Below are 21,480 nucleotides of genomic sequence, written 5' to 3'. Positions count from 1 at the left end.
ATAAAATGAACTAAAAAAGACTACAGTTTATGTTATCCTTATTGTTCTTATTTTCCCAGGTCACTTAGAAATTTTGGTCTTTTGTTGTTTCTTAATTCCTTGGCATGTGGCTAATGCTCAGGTGTAAAGTCACCATTTCATCGTGTTTACCCTGTTAGAGCTTTTCATTTCTCTCCACTTTGTATTGGTCAGCATGCAGCCTCCTCATTGGAGCCATACTGATGAACACATGTAGCATATATATGAGGGCAGTTAGGTAGAAGGCAGACCAGAAAATTTTTCCTCATGCTTCTTGATTGGATGAATTCGAGGAAAGATCTCATACAGAAATACAGTTGAATTTTCTTGAAAGACTGATCATCTTAAATGTGTATGGAGCATACTTTTACCCTAAACTTTTCTGATTACAATTATATACGTGCATATACAAGTATAGAAGTGGGAAAAGATGTATCTGCGCTGTGTATTATTTTGTATACATAAGATTGGCATTTCCAAATAACCAAACGTAAAAACAAAAACTGTCCCATTTATGGCCAAGTAGACGTGCATGCCAACAGAAAGACATGATAGTATTAAAACCATATGCAATTCTAGCCATTTTTTTTCCCTTTTCTCTTCATGGGTATTGCATGATGGTATTTCTAATACAAATACTAATGTGCTTTGGAAATAATAATGGCACTCGCAGGTCTTTCATCATATTGTATCACTGCTTTATCATATTAGGCTAATACACTGCGAGAGTTGGTAGAACCTCTCCATGCCAAATCGGATCCACTTCTGTTGGCACTCAACCCATTGGACTCACAGATTGATAAGCTAATGTTTAGAGAATTTAGATCGGAGAGAGTCGGCACGGCGCAGACTCAACATCAACCTCTTGCAAGCAACTAAAATGGCCTCGTCCTTGCTGTTTATAACAGAAAAATGACTTTTAAAAAAGGTTAGATCATCAAGTGTTTTGGATTGGGGGCCTCCCTAAAGGGATATTAAGAGGGGCAGGCCACTCTTAAGAAGAATGCAAGCTTCCTACACTGGGACTAGCGTAAGATCAAAGCCTATCAAGATGGAGCACAGTGACAGAAAACTGCCGTTTCTATGGGAGAACAGAAGGGGAAGGGTACTGACCGGGGAAGGGCTGTGTGTCGTGACACCTCAGTTGTGTTCTCCTGACACCAAGAAAGGAGAGGGATCAGCTCCGATAACTAGACAACCCTGGCTATTTAACGGACTCTTTGGTGGCCTCTTTAAGACAAAGCGAGGAAGCAAATTCTGTGTATTAAGTGTATTTTGCATTTTTAAAACTTGACGTGCTGTATTGTACTAAATTAAGTGTAATCTATTAAGGCAAGGTATACACAACCTGCTCTGAAATTTACTATGTTTATTCTATTATAAAGTGTATTCAGGTGCAACACAGAGACTGCTTTCGGTGACACTAATGAAGAAAATTCCTCATGCCAGGCTTTATTAGATTCCTCAGCTAAAATCCTAACTTTCTCCTTATTTCTTGGCACTTGTATACAAATGGTGTTGCCTCATAGGACAGGCATGAGCTATTCTTTTTCTGTAAAATTTTCCAAATCTATAGGCTGTGGTTCTCACTTTTGAAAAAGTATTTTGTCTGGATGTCTTTCGAACTAGCTTCAGATATTATTTAATACTATGTAACTGGGTCCCCTATGGCTCAATAATGCTTATTTTTCTTCTGTAGTGGATGTGAAATTTCCTTAATTTAGTTGGATTAAGACACTCTGTAATAATTTCAATGCTAATTAATGGATATTTCATACTGTGCAATGAACAAATAATTTAACATTGTATTTGGAAATGTTTTTTTCCTTCCTGTCACCGCAGTGTGTGGTATTGCATAATGTGAATACCTGTAAAAATATAAATTACTTAAAAATAAAAATATGACCAATTGGTATCAAATCTTTTTAGATAGCTAAATAATTTGCTAAGTATGCTTGATAGTAAATATCTTTCCAAAGAGGAGTAATCTATGCTTCTTTTCCACAAATGGAATTTGTGTTGTGAATAAAATCACATTGATCTGCCTTACACTTGCCTCTGTGCTCTAACCATTTTAATGTGTTTTTTAAGTATATATAAAAATGATGGTTGTGGTATGAAGAAATCCATTGAAAAGCTTTTTGTTGGCATCTAATATTAGTGGGATTTTCTTGGGTTATTCTCTCTGTTTAAGTCATGGTAAATTGTTATGATAAGAAAAATTTTAGTTTTTTCTTGTTAAGGAATATGGTGACTCCACATTGATTTTTTAATATAATCATCTCTTAGCTTTGGTTTTAAACTGTCCCCTTTATGAATTCCCATCTGAGAGCAAGGTACTTTGACCTACATGTCTCTACTAGTTAAATTTTCTATATCCTATGGGCAAATCTATAATCTGTCATTTATGTTTGTGATTGTCCTTCAAAGAACCTTCCTTTTGGATCAATATATCAATGCCAAGGACACCAAGATTTTGCCATCTGTACTATTCATCATAAAAACTACTGTAGTGCCCTGAAAATTTGACCACTGTCATATTTGTGGCAGTAAACCACACAATTTGGCAGAAATTACATGCTTAGAGAATGAAGTGTAGAATAAACTTCAGTTCTGTCTCTTTTGTCACATCTTTTAGGAAGTAAGCTTTCATGTTGTGCAGAAGGGATTGACTGACACTAATATGGGCTATACTTAATTCTGATGAAGCACAAGGTCATTCTTGCAGGAATAGGCTTCACATGTTCTTTAAAAAGAGGATTCACTCGAGCTGTTCTTTTAAAAGAAAGTTTTTTCTCACTTGAAATCATTTTTTTCATCATTATTATTTTGCCTAAAAGAATATAAATTACTTCTAATTATGAAAAGGATGGTGGGGTACAGAGCAACAAGTAAAAGCCAGCTTTTAATATCTTCTGCCTTTTTTTTTCTGATATAACAAACTGCCCTCCCTCCAGTTTTACAATGCTAGACATAACTAGTGGACTTATATAAAAACATGAATTAAGAGATCTAATATTTAATTATAAGACAATTCAAATTACAGTGCAAACTCCTGAATACATAATCATCTTTAGCATAAAACCTAGAAGCATTAAACCTGTCTACATTGAACCCATTAAACGTTTAATTATCACCTACATATAAATAAGTTGTTTATTATGGCATGGTAGTAAATTAGTATTCACAGAAAATATTCCCGAGTCTCAATGCAAATATTAATTGCCCTTCTTGACAAGAATAGTACTCCACATACGTGACGCCCTCAGCCTGGAAGCCTCAGAGCACTCTGCGGCTGTACAAAAACGAATGCCTCTCACATCTGACTGGTGACTAATGCTGCTATGTCCAGCCTTCTCTCTCACTTGTGACTTAGCTTTTCCCAGCTTTCTGCATTACCCTGCTGTGTTGCGGAAGGAACAACTGTTTCCACGAGGACATCATTGTCCAATTTTAAAAGAGCACGGTTCCCTTCCAAAACATGTACCAGAACTGATTATCTGTTGTTGGCTTGGTTCTTCAAGAGCCCAGTTGGTATATGCATTTCGTTTTGTTTTATTTTTATTTTTTACTCTCTTACAACATTGCCATTGCACGGTCAGGGAAACGGGGAGAACACCAGCATGAAATTTTAGGTCTCCAAGTCTATATTATGCTCTCCTTAACGTTCACCAAAGAAACATGAAGGAAATTATACAATACACTGTCAGAAAAATTACACAGTCACCTGATAGGGAGTCCTCTTTGGAGTACTTCACTTTAAACGTTGGGTGCAAAAGGCACTATGCCAGGTAGAAGAATGGGGAACGCAAATGAGAAGGAGGTGTATTCTGCTCCGGGAAAGTCACAGTCTGTCTCTGAAGGAGAGTACATGCAGTGCCATTAAGGTTCAGGAAGAAAAAACATTGGAATTTCTCCTCAGGTTTTATAATTCGTCCTTTTGAATTTATTTTCTGTGTCTTTTTTATAACATGCATATCTATTAATATACAGTAATACATATATGTAGGTTATCAACAATAGAAGTGTTTTAACTGGTAAAGATGCACACTGAAAAAAGTTTGGAAACCACTGAGCATGAATGTAGGGAAATACGTCGACCCCAAGACCTTTCAGTGTATGAGAAATGCATTATCATCTGCTAATAAGCCACTCGCAAGAAAGTTCCAACAACGTATTATTTTGCGTTAGCTAATATTTTTCCTTGAACTTTTCTTTATCACCACCTGGAAGTCATGTGCCACCTGAGACCGCCGGACAGTGAGCTGTTGTGATACCACATTCCTAGAGTCACCATATTTCATAGTGTAGTTAGAGTATAAATGAGACAATAGGGGGTCTTCTTTCAACCCTGCCAAGTAGGACACAGCCAGAAATGACCTCCCCAAACACAGAATACAAGTTTAATCCATCAGTGACTTTATTGTGATCCTCAAATCTATCAATGAAATTTTATATCGGAAAGAGGAAATTTATATGTTCACTTTGCTTTTAATAAAAGTGGAAGAGTATGTCATCTGACACAGGATCAATTTGCATATTGTAAAATAACCACAAATAAAATTTGGGAGGGAATTTATTCCTGCCGTAGACCCAGAATTCCTGAGTAATTGGATACAAATTAAAATTCCATTGTAGCAGCTGATACACTTCCTCATTAGGAATTGCAGAAGGTTCCTATGCGCATCCTGTGGTTTGCATGCGGTCTTCTGCACTCTGCCAACTTTCAGAAAACATTCTGTCAAATTGCAAAAGAGCTGGTTTTCCGCCAGTGCTCCAAATGGCTGAACTGGTACACTGAAGGGAAGTCCATTGGGAAGCCGAACTCAACAACTTCTTGCCTCATCTTCGAAAGCAAGCCTCTTCTAGAATAAGAAAAGCCAAAGTTGAAAAAAGAGAAACCAGAAGAGAAGTGAGGAGATGAAGAAGAGGGCAAAACGAGAAGAAAATAAAGGTGCTTTCATATTTTCAGCTGCAACAGTAGCTCCAATTGACTTAATTGCTATTCATCTGAGAAAAAAAAATCAAGGAAACCAATTGAAAATTATAAAAGAAAATAAAGGTCTGTTTTTGTCTTGAATGTTGAGTTCTGTGTTGTTTTGACTGTTGAGCACAGTGAATCAGATTTATAATGTGACTTTGCTCCTCACCCCCGTCCTTTAACAATAAAAGGACTCTTTGTCTGGTCTTAAAATGTTAAGTAATTGGTGGCATTTTGTGGTAGCCTGGCATCTCAATCCCTCATCCTTTCTCATCCCACTGCTCTGTCTTGTGGTGTTGCATATGTGTATGACGTGTATGGACTGGGGAGGAGGGGAGCCTTACTTATCTCTAATAGGAGCCGCACTATTCCCTTAATATACTTGGAAATGTTTCTGTGTTCCGTCTCATTGTGATTCCTTGTTCAAATGTGCTGCCCAAAGATAAATCTATATTCAATTCTTAACAGCTGTCAAACCAGATTCTTCGCAAAATTATGTTGTCCTTTGCTTAAATGCTTTTTCCCCCTTAACAGCAAGAAGGGGGAAAAAAACTTTCCATTTTTATTTATTTAATAGCTGTGTTTGTCACTTTTTAATATGAAATCTTTATTTACCCTTCTTAAAGTAAAACCACATTGAAATTTTACCAAAAAAAATCAGTTCCCTAGCCCAGTATTCCACAAACTTTAAGAACTGGGGAGAAAGAATGCTGGGTAAGAATGTTTTTAAACAAAATATATACGTGCTACAGTATTAGCTACTATGGAAGGTTATTGTATAATAAAAATTTACTCTATAAAATGTAAAAATACTTCTGCCTCCCTTAAATCCTGAAACTCTCATCTGAATCCCTTTTTTTCTTCATATTCTTTCAAAAACTGAAAAACTAATAATACAGTAGGCCACCTGATACATTGACTACTGTAATTCACATAAGTCAGGCCTTCCATCCCCCTTCACTCCAGCTCTACGAAATTACATCTGGCTTTAGATGCAGTCTTGCCCTGAGGCAAAAAGAATGAGGACTACTAATTCCTTAGGGTCCTTTCCTGGCCTGTGATTTTATGAAATGGAATTATGCTGTTCAAATATATCCTGTTTTTACAACTCCCATTTAGTTACTCTGAATGACCTTATGATTTTGTGCCTTCCTGGCTCCAAACCATTCTCAGTCATAATTCCCCATATTACTTTCATCTTGCTCTTAACCCACAAAGCAGTTCCCTCCTTTTCACAGTCCTCCACTCACCCATCCCTCGAAATCCTCTAGGTGTTGCAGACATTCAAGGATGAGCCAACAGAGAATTGAAAAGCTGTTGTTTAAAGGGGTGTTTGTATTTTCATAGTTTTAATTTAGGTACATGATTAGGAAGTTAAAAATTCGTTATAGAGGAATTAATGATAGCATGTGCTGATGATAACAAGGAACTTTCTAATGGAAAGACTCAATAACCATACCTACCATTAGTTGCTAACCTCAGCAGTAGCGCCAAAATTTGAGTACAAAACTGAAATGAAGCTATTTTTTAACCCTAAAGGTGATCCTTTCAAGTTAAGGTACTGTGTTTATGGACTTTGGGGGCACTTTAGGTACACTCTCAAACATTTTTTTAGAATGCTCCTTTTTAAGGAATCCTTACAAATTCATCAACACCTACTGTTAAATACACAGTTGAAATGAACACTGGCAAAATTGGCAGTGTAGAATTCTTGTTAAAATCATGGATTCTGGAGCCAGACTACCCAGTTGCAATTCTGGCTCCACCATTTACACTTCCTAAGTATGTCCTTGAGCAAGGTGCTTCCCTGCTGTAAAATGAAAACCAAATACATCTACCTTCAATATTGTGAAAATTAAAAGAGATCATGAATGTTAATCATTTACCCTTCTGCCCGGCACATACAAGTGTTAACTAGTATTGTTATCAATTAGCGATTACAGAGTCCATTTTTTTTTAACTAGGTCAGCAAACCTAAAATATTCATATGGACCATGGTAGAATGAACAACATTCCATATTTACTCCTTGAGCCAATATAATTAGTATTCCTCAAATAGGATTCTTTGGCTCTCTATTAAAGGAAATGTGATATAGCCCTAATCCTATCTACCACTCAAAGCAAAATCCGAGTTTATCTTTATCATTGTTGAGAAAGATATGACATCAATATTCAGGCAATTAAAGAAGAAGATGGGAGTTTGATTTATTCAGATAGATCTAAGTTCCTTTCCTGAACCAGTCTCTAATTTTTTTTCTCAAAAATATTTAATTGCAGTATTGTCCTCCCAGATCTTACAAATGCTATGTAGCTTCTCTTAGTATGTGCCAGATTTTTCCTTACATTTGCACATAAACATATTCTCATATTTCATTTTAATTAAAGCAATATTTTTAATGATAATATATGATAATTTACTGTATTTACAATGTGGCAGGCATTACTATGGCAGTCACATGAAACCTAATGATCTTCTATGGTACATTATTGGAAGATTTTTATAATCAAATATACTCCAGTGAATGCCATTCCATCTTATGCAGTCTGGAAAAATGTAAAAACCAGCTCATTCAGTATTGCTAAACCAGGAGAGCTCTATTAATCAGCACTTCTGTGCTTCTCAGTATAATGATAAGGGATATTCACTAATGTGTTAAAATATTAAATTATGTGCAGGATTGTTTCTGTGTTGTGTACCTTTTGTACTCTATCTTTGAACTTAATGGACTCAAGATATGTATGGTGATTTGCTATTAAGAGATATTTTGTTAATCAAACATCTTATTATTTGACCATTTTAAAAATTTTACCCAATATAACTAGCAGCTGTGGGTTTTGTTTTTTTTTTTTTTTAATGTAATAGAGTGTTTTCCCAATCATTCATTATTCTGTTTCTCAAATGGTTTGGATTTTTTTTAGTAGATTTTTGGAGTATCCGATAAGTGTTCATTACACCAGATTCATTTCTCTCTTTTTTTTGCACATTGCAGGTGAAAGTAGGGAAGAAAAGTTAGGAGATTCATTGCAAGATTTATACAGGGCATTGGAGCAAGCCAGTCTGTCACCACTGGGAGAACATCGCATTTCAACCAAGATGGAATACAAGCTATCATTTATAAAGAGATGTAATGACCCTGTGATGAATGAAAAACTACACAGGCTGAGAATTCTCAAAAGCACTTTAAAGGTAAGATATGAAATGGAAAGAGAAATTCCCTTCAAGATATTCATTCTTGAAGTCAGTGGATTACCAGATACTCTAAATGAAGAAATACTAAATGGGGAGGTGGAGTGGACAGCAAGTAAACAGGAAGAACCTGAAACTGAGCTGTTCCTATAGGGTAATAAGTGCATAAAGAGGAAGTAACCTTAACTTTTCATTATCATATCAAAGCATTGGCTAAATGTTATTTGACTTAATTCTCAGAGAAAACAGGATGTAATTAAATTTTTTTCAAAAATGTGAGGCTGGTGTTATTCCTCAATCTTTCATTTTCCTAAGATAAATATGCCATGTAGTTATTAATATAGTTATTAAAAGAACACAGTAAGCATGCAGAGTGAAATAGTGGGCACTAAAAGGCTTTGAGATATTTGGTGCCTATCTCCTGCAGCACATTTGGAGTGCAGCCACAGTGATTCATGTTCCATATAGAAATTTTATAATTGTTCTGTTTACGCTATCGGTTCCAAGCTCACATGTTACTTTCTTATTCTGCATTTCCATAAGTGCTTACATTATCTCCAGTCTCTTTATTATACCACCCCCATAGTGGGGAGGAGGTAGTGGAGAGAGAGGAGCAGAGAGGCAGGAAATTGAAGGAGGCAGAAAACAGAGCCCCCTCATTGTGAGTGTATATGAGGGGACAGGGCCTGCTGTACAAAAACTCTCCATAAGCAGGCCTTGCGCCCTTGAAAAATCAAAAACAGAAAAGAACTACCATACAAAGTATGTAGTACAGTAATCTCAGGAAACAAAAGGTCAGAGGGCTCCTTTGGGAAATATTTCAGATCCATAGTATACTGCTGAGGTTTTGTGATTTTAAAGCATAGATGAGTACGAAAGAAACAAAATAGAAAATGCATGATTTGAAAAAGTTTCCAGAAGCAAGCAGCCAAGTTTTCAGAGTAAATTAGCTTTCAGTTGGTATTCATGCAAACACTACTGGAAATCCGTGGGACAACTTAATAGCCTTTTGGTAACTAAGAGCAGAATTTTAAAAAGAGCTATAATATTCATAAGAATAATTCTGCTAACCAGCCCTACTCCAAAGAGTAGTACCCCACCTTCCCACCTTATAGAGCACCCCACCCCATTCAGATCCAAACTGTCTAGTTGCAAAAGCAGAGAGGCATTTTGAAGCAGTTCGGGCTGACATATTTTAAAGACCTGCTTCTGTCTTTCTTTCTAAGCACCTCACCCCTGTCTTTTATACTCTGGATTCCCTAAAAACATTTACTTCCAGTAGCAAAGAGTTTGAGTTCCTGCCAGTGTTCAGTTCATTGAGTATTGGTGCATCACTAGGTATGTGACGCTGTGCTCCACTCTCTGGGGTAAAGATGATGAAAAGTCAGTGTAAAGAAATGCCCCTCATTGATAAAACCAAACTAGGAAGCCCTATACTTTTCAGTGTGGGAAATTAACAGAGAATGCAAATCTCCCATTAGGGAAGGATAACTGCCCAAGCAACCTTGGATGTGTGTAGTCCCTGGAATTGTCTCCCATCCAACTACTAACCAGGCCCGACCCTGCTTAGCTTCCGAGATCAGACGAGATCGGGCGCGTTCAGGGTGGTATGGCCATAGACTGTGTAGTCCCTGGAATTGTAACAGACCTGCCTCCCCAAGCACAGGACGACTCCCAACATCCTCGGCTGCAGCCCCATTGTCCCCACCTGGAACTAGAACAACTACTTAGGCACCTTGCTATCTTTCCTTCCCAGCTCTCCCTACCCACCTCCTGAAGAACATTCCCTAGACTTCCCTATCTCTTCCTTGAGCCCTTAAAAGACAGGCCTTACGGGGTGCCTGGGGGACTTATGGGACGCCTGGCAGGTGCCTGGGTGACTCAGTCGGTTGAGCTTCTGACTTCGGCTCAAATCATGATCTCATGGTTTGTGGGATAGAGCCCCCGGTCCAGCTTTGTGCTGACAGCGTGGAGCCTGCTTCGGATTCTCTGTCCCCCTCTCTCTCTGTCCCTACCCTGCTTGTGCTCTCTCCCTCTCTAAAATAAACATTTTCCACACTATATGTCAAACTAGAATGTAAATTTTAAAAATAAATAAAATTTAAAACAAATTAGAAAAATATAAATAAATATAAACATTTTATTTTAAATTTTTTAATGTTTATTTTTGAGAAAGAGAGTTGGGGGGAGCAGAGAGAGAGGGAGACACAGAATCTGAAGCAGCCTCCAGGCTCTGAGCTGTCAGTACAGAGTCCAACCCAGGGCTCGAACTCACTAACCTCAAGATCATGACCTCAGCCAAAGTCCAACACTTTAACCAACTGAGCCACCCAGGTGTTCCAATAAATGCTTGAAAAAAAATTTTTTTAAAGACAAGTCTCAGCTTCTCAGACTGTCTCACTCCCTCATCTTCCATCCCCCTTCCCACCTGGAAGACTCACTTCTCCCACAGGTGATAGCTGTGCTGTACTGAGTTCTCTCATAATGGAGCTCATTCTTCAGCTGAGAACCAGCCCCAGCTGAGAAGGGAGGGCTACTTTGCATCGCAGACCCCCATTGCTACAGGAAAGCAGTCATGATGTTCATACAACAAGAATTATGTATTTGTAGTGAAAGAAGGGCCATGCCTTCTCTCATGCAAGGATGCGGAGCTAACCATCTGGCAGGAGAGACAGAACAGTGCAAGACTAACTCAAGACAGAATGTGAGAGAAGTCCACTCAGTGGCACTGATAAAGTGTCAGGAGGACATAAATGAGGAAGAAAACCTTTTTTTCCCATTGTTGAAGGAAAGCTTTAAGAAATGAGAGGCATTTGAACCGGCTCTCAAAGAATGAGGAAGGTTTCCATAGGCAGAGACAGGAAACAAGACTGGCCAAGAGTAAAAATTAACCACACACAGTGGGCAATACAGGCATACCTTGGGTGTAGAAAAAAGTACACTAGAACTTGATTATAAATAGCTGGGTTTGAGCAAACCAGAACTGTGTCATATGGGCTTCTTAATATTTACATATTAACTTTTTATTTTAAACTTGAACAAAAGTCTGTACCCAACTTAACTGTTGAATCCTTTTGCTTTTCAGGCCAGAGAAGGGGAAGTAGCCATTATTGATAAAGTCCTAGACAATCCAGACTTGACATCTAAAGAATTCCAACAATGGAAGCAGATGTACCTCGATCTTTTCTTGGATATCTGTCAAAACACCACCTCAAATGACCCATTAAGTATTTCTTCTGAAGTAGATGTAATCACTTCCTCTCTCGCACACACTCACTCATACATTGAAACGCATGTGTAAGTGTATTCTGCCCTCTGGCCATCTGGTACCTTTTGGTACTTTGAATAAGTATATGAGGTAGTTTTATATCAGTGTGTGGGACACTTGACAAGCTATACTTTAATGTTACCAAACTACATGAAACAAACCATATATGGTCATTATACCACTGTCTTTAATGAGCATTTGTATATTTTATATGCAATTAGTGCTCAGCTTATGTTTACCATGTGCAAAATCAACTGTCTTCAATGACTTAAAATTAACTTTTGCAAATAACTCTGAAGACAGGTGGTCTTCAAGTAGTAAAACCACAAAAAGGCAGTTTTCTATATAAGGTCATCTTTTCTCCCTTTAAGTTAATTTTATATAAACAGTCTCTTCAAAAGTAAATCACATTTTTTCAGGTGCAGACATCCTTGTGGGTGGGAAAGAATTTAAACCTTTTTTATATTTATTAAAATGTTCTAAGAATTTTCTTAAACATTGCACAAAGTTTAATGCTGTAGTTTTATTTTTGTGAAATGTAGATGTGCATACAAGAGTTAAGCAAAATAGAAGAGCATCAACATAAGAAAAGTTCAGGTATCTAATATTCGTCTTAATAGTCTATTAACTTGTGAAAGCTGGTTAATGGAAGTATTATTCCAAATCTATGGGGACACTTAATGGTGTATCAGGGCAAAGCTTTGTAAGATGTTTTTGTAACTAAGACCAAAATTGAAGATAGAGCTGCTTTATTTTCTTGGTTTAAATCTTCCTTTATTTTTGTAGTGATGAAATGCTGATTGTGTACAGAGGAATTTGAGAGTGGATTTTTTTAAAACACAGCTAATTCACCCAGAAAGGCAGCTAAGATAGATATATGTGTGTGTGTATATATATATATATATATATATATATATATATATATATATATAATTTTAGCCCAAACTCATGTTTTTAAACTCCAGCTCCTAAAACACAAGGTATAAACTGAAATGACTCAACTTTCCAGTTATTTTTCCAATTTTCCCCCTAGTCCATTAATTAAGCTTACATAATTATACTTCAAGCAGGGGAGTAAAATATGTTTAGTTACAGGCTGGTGTGTGTTCTAATATGAAAACAATGTTGAAAAATAAAAATGTGCCTCTCTCCTGAGGAGCAAGAGGATGATGGTTCATTCAGAGATATATTACAATGAATTACACGAAAGAAAGAATTTATAGAGGTTCTTCCTAGCTTCATGAATTGTTCTGTAGAGTGGATGAAGTCTACGAAAAAGTACTCTTCACATATTTCCATTTATAAGTATCTCATTTTTGAAAGTGATCACAGCATGATAATGACTGTGCTGCTTTTTAGTGTCTGGCTGCATAACGTACAAGTCACAAGTTGCTGTTTTTTTAGGAGGAGGAAGGGGCCCTCCTTTACTATTCTATATCCTAAATCTACTTCTAATCAGCTTTATACTGTTGCCTGTACAGCTCAGTGAATGTACTTTCATCTCTAAGAGTTCAGATATATGCCAGTGAATATTTTTTGCTGTAGGGGAGGAAGTAAAAACTCCACAGCAGGGATCATTTTCTTTGCTTTTGAAATCAACATTGAATCACTATCGTTTTGCAGACTTTGCACACTGTACAGGAGAGTGGCCTTTCTACAGCACATTTTCAGTAATCCTATATTTAGTCAAAATGGATGAGAAATCATGTATTAATGTTTGTATGGAATTTGGGGTCTAGTGTAATATTTTTATCATTTAAAAAACTATTTGTAAAAACATTTATTTACTGCATGGATATTGACGTACATTAAATTTGTGGAATTTTGTATATGTAAAAAAACAAAAACCTCTTGTCCTAAAATGAAGTGTGTTTGTTACAGGTGTTTAGACTTGTTGATGTTTACTAGACCAAATGTGGACATTCACTTAAAAATATCTGTACCTGATGGATGTGTCATGGATACAGCAGCAAGGTTGTACCCTGTAAACAACGAGTTGATGGAAAGACTAGCTGTGTTGCTACTAAGCAGCTTTTACCTTTGTAAAGTCAGCTCTGTTGTTTTAAATGGTAAAAATTAAACTAATGAATTTTAAAAGACTCGTGACTAGCTTAGCATGAAAGAGACCTTTTAACACTATATTTATTGTACATTTTATTGCATTAGTTTCAAATCTAGGAGAGAGGCAGCACTGTAAACTGAAGTGAAATAAATTTAGCTCTTAATGAATCCTTACAAAGCACCTACTTTATTCATGCAGAGTTCCTCACCACATTTCTTTGAGACCTAATCACAGAGCCATCTTCCCCCTACCCCCTTCCCTAGTTATCAGTTCTAACTTTGCCACTCCACTGGTGGTATAAGCCAGAAGCAGCAGCTGTTCAGGGTATGCAAGTATGTTTTCTGAGACCCTGCAAAATCAAGCTGGTTTCCCACTTAACTGCCACAAATTGAAAATTTCACATACTCCTCTTTCCTCCTCTGTTGATTCTTGGGAAGTTGGGGGGGGGGGGGTGCACCACCAAAAATAAGTTATTGTTTTTTGGGGTTGTTTTTTTACAAATATAACCTATGGTATGTCTGCAGAATGAACATTTAAAGATGAAAGAAACAGGTTTGGGTTTTGCTAGATGTGCCGCTTAACCAAAAGAGCCTGATTATTCTGGCTCAGGACTGCTGAGATAAAACCAATGAATGGCCTAAAGCCAAGGCAAAAGCAGGCTAGGGATTAAGGATGAGGGACACAAAAACTTAACCTAGTATACTTTTTCCAAAAACAAGTGCTTTCTTAGAGATTTTTTTTTCTCTCTCAGTTCTACATTTATATTAAACCATCAGAACTATAAACATGGTTCTGGATCATAAAATCATAGCTCTCCTTACAGTGATTTCATGCTATTTAATGAAGGCACTTTCCCTTCACTATTTATTCAGATAATGCCTTATTTTCGTACTATTTATTACAGCTTTTATAGCTAACAATTTTCTAGGTTTTGTATATAATTTCTTGTACATTTTTGGCCTTGTTTGGCACAAGTAATCAGTCTAGCACCTAAGGAAACACTTTAAGAGGGAAAACAGGGTCATATCTTCTTCGCAAAAGTCCATCTCTAGTCCAGCGTGAGTCTTCCTAGACTTCCAGCTCACTGAAGCTGATTCATATATCCTTCTGTTTTGACTCATCCTGTCTCCCATTCTCAGCTTAAGGGGAAATGTTCCTGTTGGGCCAAGCCCTTGTTTGCATATTTAAACTTCAGAAGCCGCCCTGCTCCCAGAGTCCCATTCTTAGGAAAAGCCCACGTATTACTCTGTAAACCTGCTCAAGCGCGACTTTTTCTCTCCTGTCTCCCGGAGACTGCACTAACCCATTAAGCCCAGCATTAAATCTGGCGTTTCTCCGAACACTCCCTCCCTCTCCTCATCCCCACTCTCAGCCAGCTGCAGCACTGCACACTGGAGGCCGTTCCAGGCCCAGGGTAGCGCGCAGCCAATGTCCTCCCAGCGGTCCAGGTCGAGGTCGTAGCCCACCACGTTGCGGGTAGACACCTGCCGCGAATCCCGCCACTTGAGGCCGCCCAGCAGCAGCGCCGTCTCCTCCACAACGGCCAGCCCATAGCAGAAGCGATCATAAGGTAGCGGCCGCAGTCGAGTCCACTGGTCCGTGCCGGGCTCGTAGCGTTCTATCTCAGAGAAGGGCTCATAGCGGCCCAGAAAGGCGAACACCGCGCCTCGCAGCACAGCCATGTGGTGCCCGAAGCGGGCAGTGCTCATGGGCGCCCTCTTGCTCCACGGTCGCTCCCCAGGGCCCAGGGTGTACATGTCCCGGAGGCTGCTCGAGCTGCCCTCGCCTCTCCCCGCCTTACCCCCAGAGATGTACACGATGCCGCGGTCCCCGATGGCCCCCGCGTGGCCATACAACGCCCGCGGCAGCGCCCCGGCAGCCGTCCAGCGGTCCCGGCGAAGGTCGTACATCTCTACCGACGCCAGCGCCTCGCCGTCGGCGCCCAGACCCCCGACGGCCAGGAGCGCCTCGCCCACCGCGCCGCACCAGAAGTGGGCCCGCGCTTCTCGCATAGCGGGCACCGCCGTCCAAGCGTGGAAGCGCGGGTCATAACGGTGCACTTGGGCCGTGACGGCCCGCTGTCCGCCTGCCAGGGGTGAGGAAGCGCCGTCCGTAGGGCTCTCCCCGCCCAGGACGAACAGGAAATTGCCTGCGGTGCACACGCTGTGCCCCAGTAGCGGTGCAGGCAGCCGCGTGAGACTGCGCCAGCGGTGGTTGTACACGTCGAAGGCCACCACGTCTTGGGTGAGCTCCCAATCCTCCTCCTCCTCTTCCAACTCACCTTCCTCCTCCTCCCCCTCCTCCTCCTCGGGCTCCGCCATGGCGCCCCTGCCCCTGGCTACCGGCGGTGGGGCCGCGACCTCCTCGGTCACCGCCTCCCGCGCCCTGCGCCCTCCGACCAACAAGATGCGAGTTTGGGGGCTCCGGACGCTGGTCTGCTCGCCCTGCACGAGCGGCTGGCGGGAGGGCGCAGTGTGGTAGTTGAGGGCCTGGATAATGAGGCCCTTAACCCGGGCGGGCAGCACGAGGCCAGAGCCCGAGTACACGCGCCGCAGCACGTCTGCAGGTACTAGGCCGAAGCGAACGCGCTCAAGCAGCGAGGTGCAGTAGGCCAGGCGTTCGGCCTCAGGCTCCTGCCGCAGCCAGGCCAACGCCAGACCCAGCAGCCAGGTCTCAGGCACCCGCGCCACGTCGGGGGCACCCAACACAGCCTTCAGCGACGTGGGGTTCAGTTCCAGCAGCCCCGCGGGGCCCGCGCCCCGCACCAGCAGCTCCCGCAGGTGGCGCACGATGCAGCGCTCGGCCTCGCCTAACGTGTGCGCCAGGCCGAAGCGCGCAGCCACGTTGGCGGCGAAGCAAGAATTCTCTGGAGCCAGCTGGCGCTCCAGGTAGCGACCGCACAGCCCCAATGCTTCGGTGACTTGCAGATAGCTGGCGGCCTCGAGCGTGTCCTCCACCGTGTCCATGGAGAGCGGCAGCCAGGCGGTGTAGATGAAGTCCAGCAGGCGCTGCAGGCCAGCCGCCGACGGCACGTGCAGGTGGATCACGCGCGCCCTGGATTCCCGGGTGTGGCTCTTGAACAGGGCCCTGAAGTAGTCGCTGGAACACGCGAGAAGCGACCTATGGGCCGGGAACTCGCTGCCCTCGGCCTCCAGCGTCACATCGCACAGGAAGCCCTCCGCGCGCAGGGCCTGGTAGCCGGTGAGCAGTGCACCGCCATGAGCTTTACAGTAAGATAGAAAGTAACTCATGATGTCCAGGGTGGAAAGCGGCCTGGCCGGGGCTGGGGGCCGTTGGGCACGGCCAGAGTCATCTCGGGGCACCGCTCCCCTGGGTCCCCCACGCGAGCCGCAGAGCCCCTAGCAGGGGCCCATTTTTGCCTGCTCAGCTTAAAGCCCAGGGCTCCTTCATCCAGGCCTGCAGATAGCCCTGTATCCCTCTCAGAGCAAACCCGGTCGGGGAACGGTTTCCATAAGCTCTTAGTAGCAAAGGGCACGGAGTTTGGATTCTTCCGGAGGGTGCCGGATTTGGTTCCGGCGTCTGCCGAGGCTGCCAACACGTTGCCCAAAGCCCCCTCCCCGGCCCAGTTTGGGAAGCCCACACCTGCGCGCCAGGGGCCGCAGTGGCCACACACCATCACCTGGAAGGGCCGAGCTGAGGGTGGACTGACTCGGGGTGGGGGTTGCTGGATCTCCGACGGCGCAGATGCAAGGATGTGGCCCGCCTCGGACGTCCCGGGAGTGCGGAACGAGGGCTCTGGCCTCCCGGGGGTGGACGAGGAGGACGGATTCTGCGGGCACCCGCGAGGGCCGGGGACAACTGGGTACGGGGCGGAGAGGGGGGTGAACTTGTTCCGCGCGGAGGATCAAATCAAAGCCTGGGGGATTAAGAAGGGGGGGCGCAGGTCAGCGCGGCGCGTCGGAGGCATGATTGGGCGCCGTACATAACATGCCGGTAGCTCACAGCGACAGGAATAGCGCGCGGCCTCGGCCTCCCCGGCGTGCCCCGCCCCGCGCCCCGGGCTGCTGGCGGTGAACCCAGGGCCGGGGCGCTGGAGGAAGCGGCCCGGGCCTGGGACTTGACTCCGGTGACCCGACCAGCCGCCGGTCACCAGGGGGTCTCGGGAACTCGGCTAGGGCTGTGGGAAGCGCTCACTGGAAGTGCGCCAGTCTCCCGGGACGCTGTACCCGGTGGTGTCTGGGGGAGAGGCGGACGGCTGGGTCGGAGGAGTGTCGACCCCCTGGTGCCTTTGCGCCTGGGAAAGAAGCCCCCTGGCTCGAAACTTTCTGCTTTGGGAAGGTCCTAATTAATCTGGCAGGGGCGGGGATTAAGCGGCGATTTTGCGCGCTGACACCCAGGAGGCCGCTGAGTTGAGAGCTACTAGCGGGAACCACGCCCGGGGGAATCTGGGGCTCCCTGCCAGGGGCGCTTCGTTACACGCCCCTCACCTGGACTCACCCTTTCGAGATGCTGGGCCTACTCTGCGCCCTTCCCGAGGCGGCCCGCGTGTTCCGGGCTGCTTCGTCTCACATTCTGCGCTGCGGCATTTGCTCCTACCCCCGCTCCCTGACCCCAGCTGAGTTCTCCCTTCCTGTTCTTGGACCCAACACAACCCATCCCTTGGCAAAGTGGACAAGAAGATTGCAGGTGACTTGGATTTTCTGCCTTTGAATGACCACTTCCTTTAAGAAAGTAATTCATTCCAGTTTCTCTCCCTGACTTTCCAGACTCTGATCTGATTACTGCCTGCTACATCTTCAACGCTGTGACGAGATAATGGGCAGTAAGGAAGGTCACAAAGTTCCATAGAGGCTAGAGTTTCATAGGGCCCCATTTCATGAAGTTATTTATAAGATGCACCCAGCACAGAAATGGTGACTAAAACCACCCAATCTTGAGACATTAGGAAGCATTTCTCCATCTCCTCCATCCTCCTCTTAAATAACTAAATGATTAATATAACTGTTCTTTCTTGCCAATTTGGAGCTTCTGTGTTTTGCTTTCATCTAGAATTGATTTTTCTGTTTTCTAATGCAACCCCTGTGGCAATCTGTTCTAAGTGAACCTTTTGAGAGCATCTGAAATAACTTGCATTTCTGACAGTTGGGATTGTGTTTCATAAAAAAGAAAAAAAATGTCGAATGAAGGATTAAAATGAGTCATTTTCTTCCTCTTATGCCATTGTACTTACAACGTCTCCAATTAGAATTCTTGAAGTGCAAAAAAATATTAGTAAAATGATCCTGCTTTCTTTGTCAGAGATGGAGCTGCATTATGACTTAAATTAGCCAAATTATAAAATGCAGGCAGAGGCTCAAGTTAAGGGCTTACTTAAACTCCAGAGGCTAAAAATACTCCAATTTGAATTCCTAATGTTAAAACTACAGATAGATTCAGGCGGGGTGCTGGGTGTTTTGGGTTTTTTTTTTTTTTTAAGTACTAAAATTTCTTAGTTCAAAAATAAGATACCAGTTTGGTTCAGTGTGCACAAATGTGAATGGTGAAATTAAATGGACTTAATAGAAATTTGCTAGAAGGGATATTATAGATCATTTAACCAAACTCTCCTTTTCCTCTGCAACTTCCTTGTTTTTCTTTTCAAACAAATGTAGCAAATGAGCCCCAGAGAGAGTACAGTTTGTCTGGGTGACTTGGATATTGAGTTACAGAGTCTGGACGAGAATCCAGGGCTCTCTCCCCACTATATTATGTGACCTCTGTATGATAAAAATAAAATAGTGCAACACAAAGATTACTGAAACCAAATTTCAGAATAGTAAAGTTTAAATACAATTTTTAAACACGTTTTTTTTACCCCAGAATCAATCACATCTTGTCAGGTCTGTCCATCATCATGCATTTAGATTGAATCCAAAATGTCACACTTACTTGAAAATAGAGATGCTGTGGAAGACTCTACATCTTGACATCAAAAAGTCAATTGTGCACAATAAGCTTGTGTTCATTGCCGGCCCAATATGCCAACTTAATGTGTTTTGCCATTGGGGATATAAATGAATTGTGTTAATTGAAGAAATTTTCATATTGGGTGTGTTTCCTAGGTTTTCTCTAGAAAATATAACTATCAGTCCATCCAAGAACATTTTTTTCCTTTGAGTAACGTTTGCAGAAAGGGTCAAAATTTTAATTTTTGTGCAATATTAAGTATACTAAAAAACATTTCAGTGTCCTTTTTTTAGTTGTGTTAGATGTGTGTCTTAAGTTGGGTCCCCTAGAAGCAGGCTCTGCAACCCAACCTGAATGCTTGGTGATGAGCACATGTGATAGGATATGATCATCATGTTAAAAATGATCTGCTATGAGTGGCCTTCCCCATTTAGACTATAAGCTCCTTGAGGGCAAGGACCGTTTCTTGGTCTTTTTATTTCTAGCCCCTGTCACAGTCTTTGGCATAATTAATGTTGGGTTGAACAGATCTAGGTACCTGGTGGTACCATCAGTGGGAGGAGCAACAGGTTATTAAGAGGAACTTGACAAGAACAATTAGTTCCTTCTCTCTGGCTCTCTTTCTTGCATTCACACAGCTAGGGTTGAAGACACATCCTGGTCAGGCTGTGAGCTAACAACACTAAGAATCAAATGGGTAACGATGGGTGGCCCCTGACTGGACCCGACTCTTCAGAAAAGGCCAGACCACCTCATCCAGCCCCCACTGCAAGCCAGCACTGTCCTGCAGCCTGACTCCTTTACCCAGATCAGTCCCACATGGCTCTTGGCATCTAGTCAGACATGCTGCTGCTACTCCTCCCTGGAGGAGGGGCCCCACGTGCCCCAGTAGCTCCGCTGGGTCCCAGTTCACGTGGCTGGGCTTCTACTGAAGGCCCAGATATGCACCCCGGCATGCCTGGTGGGATCCTGCAATTTGCTCTGAACCCTTCACCCCTTGTCAGAACTGTGACCTCCTGTCAGCATTCCCTTCCATACACCTGAACCTCCTGTGAGAGAACCTAGAACCGCAGTCCTCCATGCATACACCTTACTTGCCACGTCAGGGTGGCACTGCTGTCAGCCATGGAGCCCCACTTGGCCTGAATCAGTCTTGTCTAGCTCAACCTACATTTCGTAGTCCTCGTTTCTAAAAGAATTGTGTATGTTTTAAAAAAAATCAAAAATTGCAAATATCCACATATAACAGACACAGCATTTCTTTGCAAATGTAATGTGCTTTCTTTGGTAACAGCTTTATTGAGATATGATCCACATACCATATAACTCACTAATTTAAAGTGTACAGTTCGGTGGTTCTTTTTAAATTTTTTTTTTCAACGTTTTTTATTTATTTTTGGGACAGAGAGAGACATAGCATGAACGGGGGAGGGGCAGAGAGAGAGGGAGACACAGAATCAGAAACAGGCTCCAGGCTCTGAGCCATCAGCCCAGAGCCTGACACGGGGCTCGAACTCACGGACCGCGAGATCGTGACCTGGCTGAAGTCGGACGCTTAACCGACTGCGCCACCCAGGCGCCCCAGGTGGTTCTTAGCATATTTACAGCTAGGCAACAACACTGGAGTCTAATTTGGGGGCATTTTCATCCCCTCATACAGAAACCCTGTACCCTTTCTGCTGGTAGGAATGCAAACTGGTGCAGCCACTCTGGAAAACAGTATGTAGGTTCCTCAAAAATCAAAACTAGAGCTACTCTACAGCCCAGCAATTGCACTACTAGGTATTTATCCAAAGGATACAGGAGTCCTGTTTGAAAGGGGCACATGCACCCCAATGTTTATAGCAGCTCTTATCGACAGTGGCCTAAGTATGGAAAGAGTCCAAATGTCCATCGACAGATGAATGGATAAAGAATATGTGGTATTTATATATAATAGAGTATTGCTTGGCAACCAGAAAGAATGAAATCTTGCCATTTGCAACAATGTGGATGGAACTAGGGTGTATTATGCTAAGTGAAATTAGTCAGAGAAGGACAAATATCATATGACTTCA

General features: G+C 42.5%; 2 protein-coding genes and 1 pseudogene across 7 annotated transcripts in view; 1 reads left to right on the top strand and 2 right to left on the bottom strand.

Moving 5' to 3' along the window:
- Nucleotides 1–13,683, top strand: part of CNKSR2 (connector enhancer of kinase suppressor of Ras 2) — a 297,465-nt gene extending 283,782 nt beyond the window's left edge. For 4 of the 5 annotated variants that reach the window (XM_081793473.1, XM_081793472.1, XM_081793475.1 and 1 more), the window contains 2 exons: nt 7,990–8,186; nt 11,272–13,683. In XM_081793473.1, the coding sequence (XP_081649599.1) occupies nt 7,990–8,186; nt 11,272–11,487 (413 nt within the window). In that variant the 3' untranslated portion in view covers nt 11,488–13,683. Of the gene's footprint in view, nt 1–729; nt 2,104–7,989; nt 8,187–11,271 lie in introns of those variants that run through there. The other variant, XM_081793476.1, reaches the window with a different exon arrangement.
- Nucleotides 4,417–18,299, bottom strand: KLHL34 (kelch like family member 34). Of its 2 annotated transcripts, none has more exons than XR_014136812.1 (2): nt 17,975–18,299; nt 4,417–4,883 (listed from the first exon to the last, which is right to left on the bottom strand). XR_014136812.1 is itself a non-coding variant. In XM_081793477.1 (2 exons), the coding sequence occupies exon 2, from the start codon at nt 16,765–16,767 to the stop codon at nt 14,815–14,817; it is 1,953 nt and encodes a 650-aa protein (XP_081649603.1). In that variant the 5' UTR covers nt 16,768–17,393; nt 17,975–18,280; the 3' UTR covers nt 13,601–14,814. The 2 variants fall into 2 exon arrangements, 1 of the variants encoding a protein (XP_081649603.1); XM_081793477.1 differs by lacking the exon at nt 4,417–4,883 and adding an exon at nt 13,601–17,393 and having other exon boundaries at nt 17,975–18,280.
- On the bottom strand, nt 9,697–9,807 carry LOC145714711 (5S ribosomal RNA; annotated as a pseudogene).
- Nucleotides 18,300–21,480: the final 3,181 nt, after the last annotated feature.

Source organism: Panthera onca, chromosome X (genome assembly GCF_046562875.1).
Source record: "Panthera onca isolate mPanOnc1 chromosome X, mPanOnc1 haplotype 2, whole genome shotgun sequence".
NCBI classification, from domain to species: domain Eukaryota; kingdom Metazoa; phylum Chordata; class Mammalia; order Carnivora; family Felidae; genus Panthera; species Panthera onca.
The sequence above is the reverse complement of the archived record's forward strand: the minus strand, read 5'-3'. Positions and strand labels throughout refer to the sequence as shown.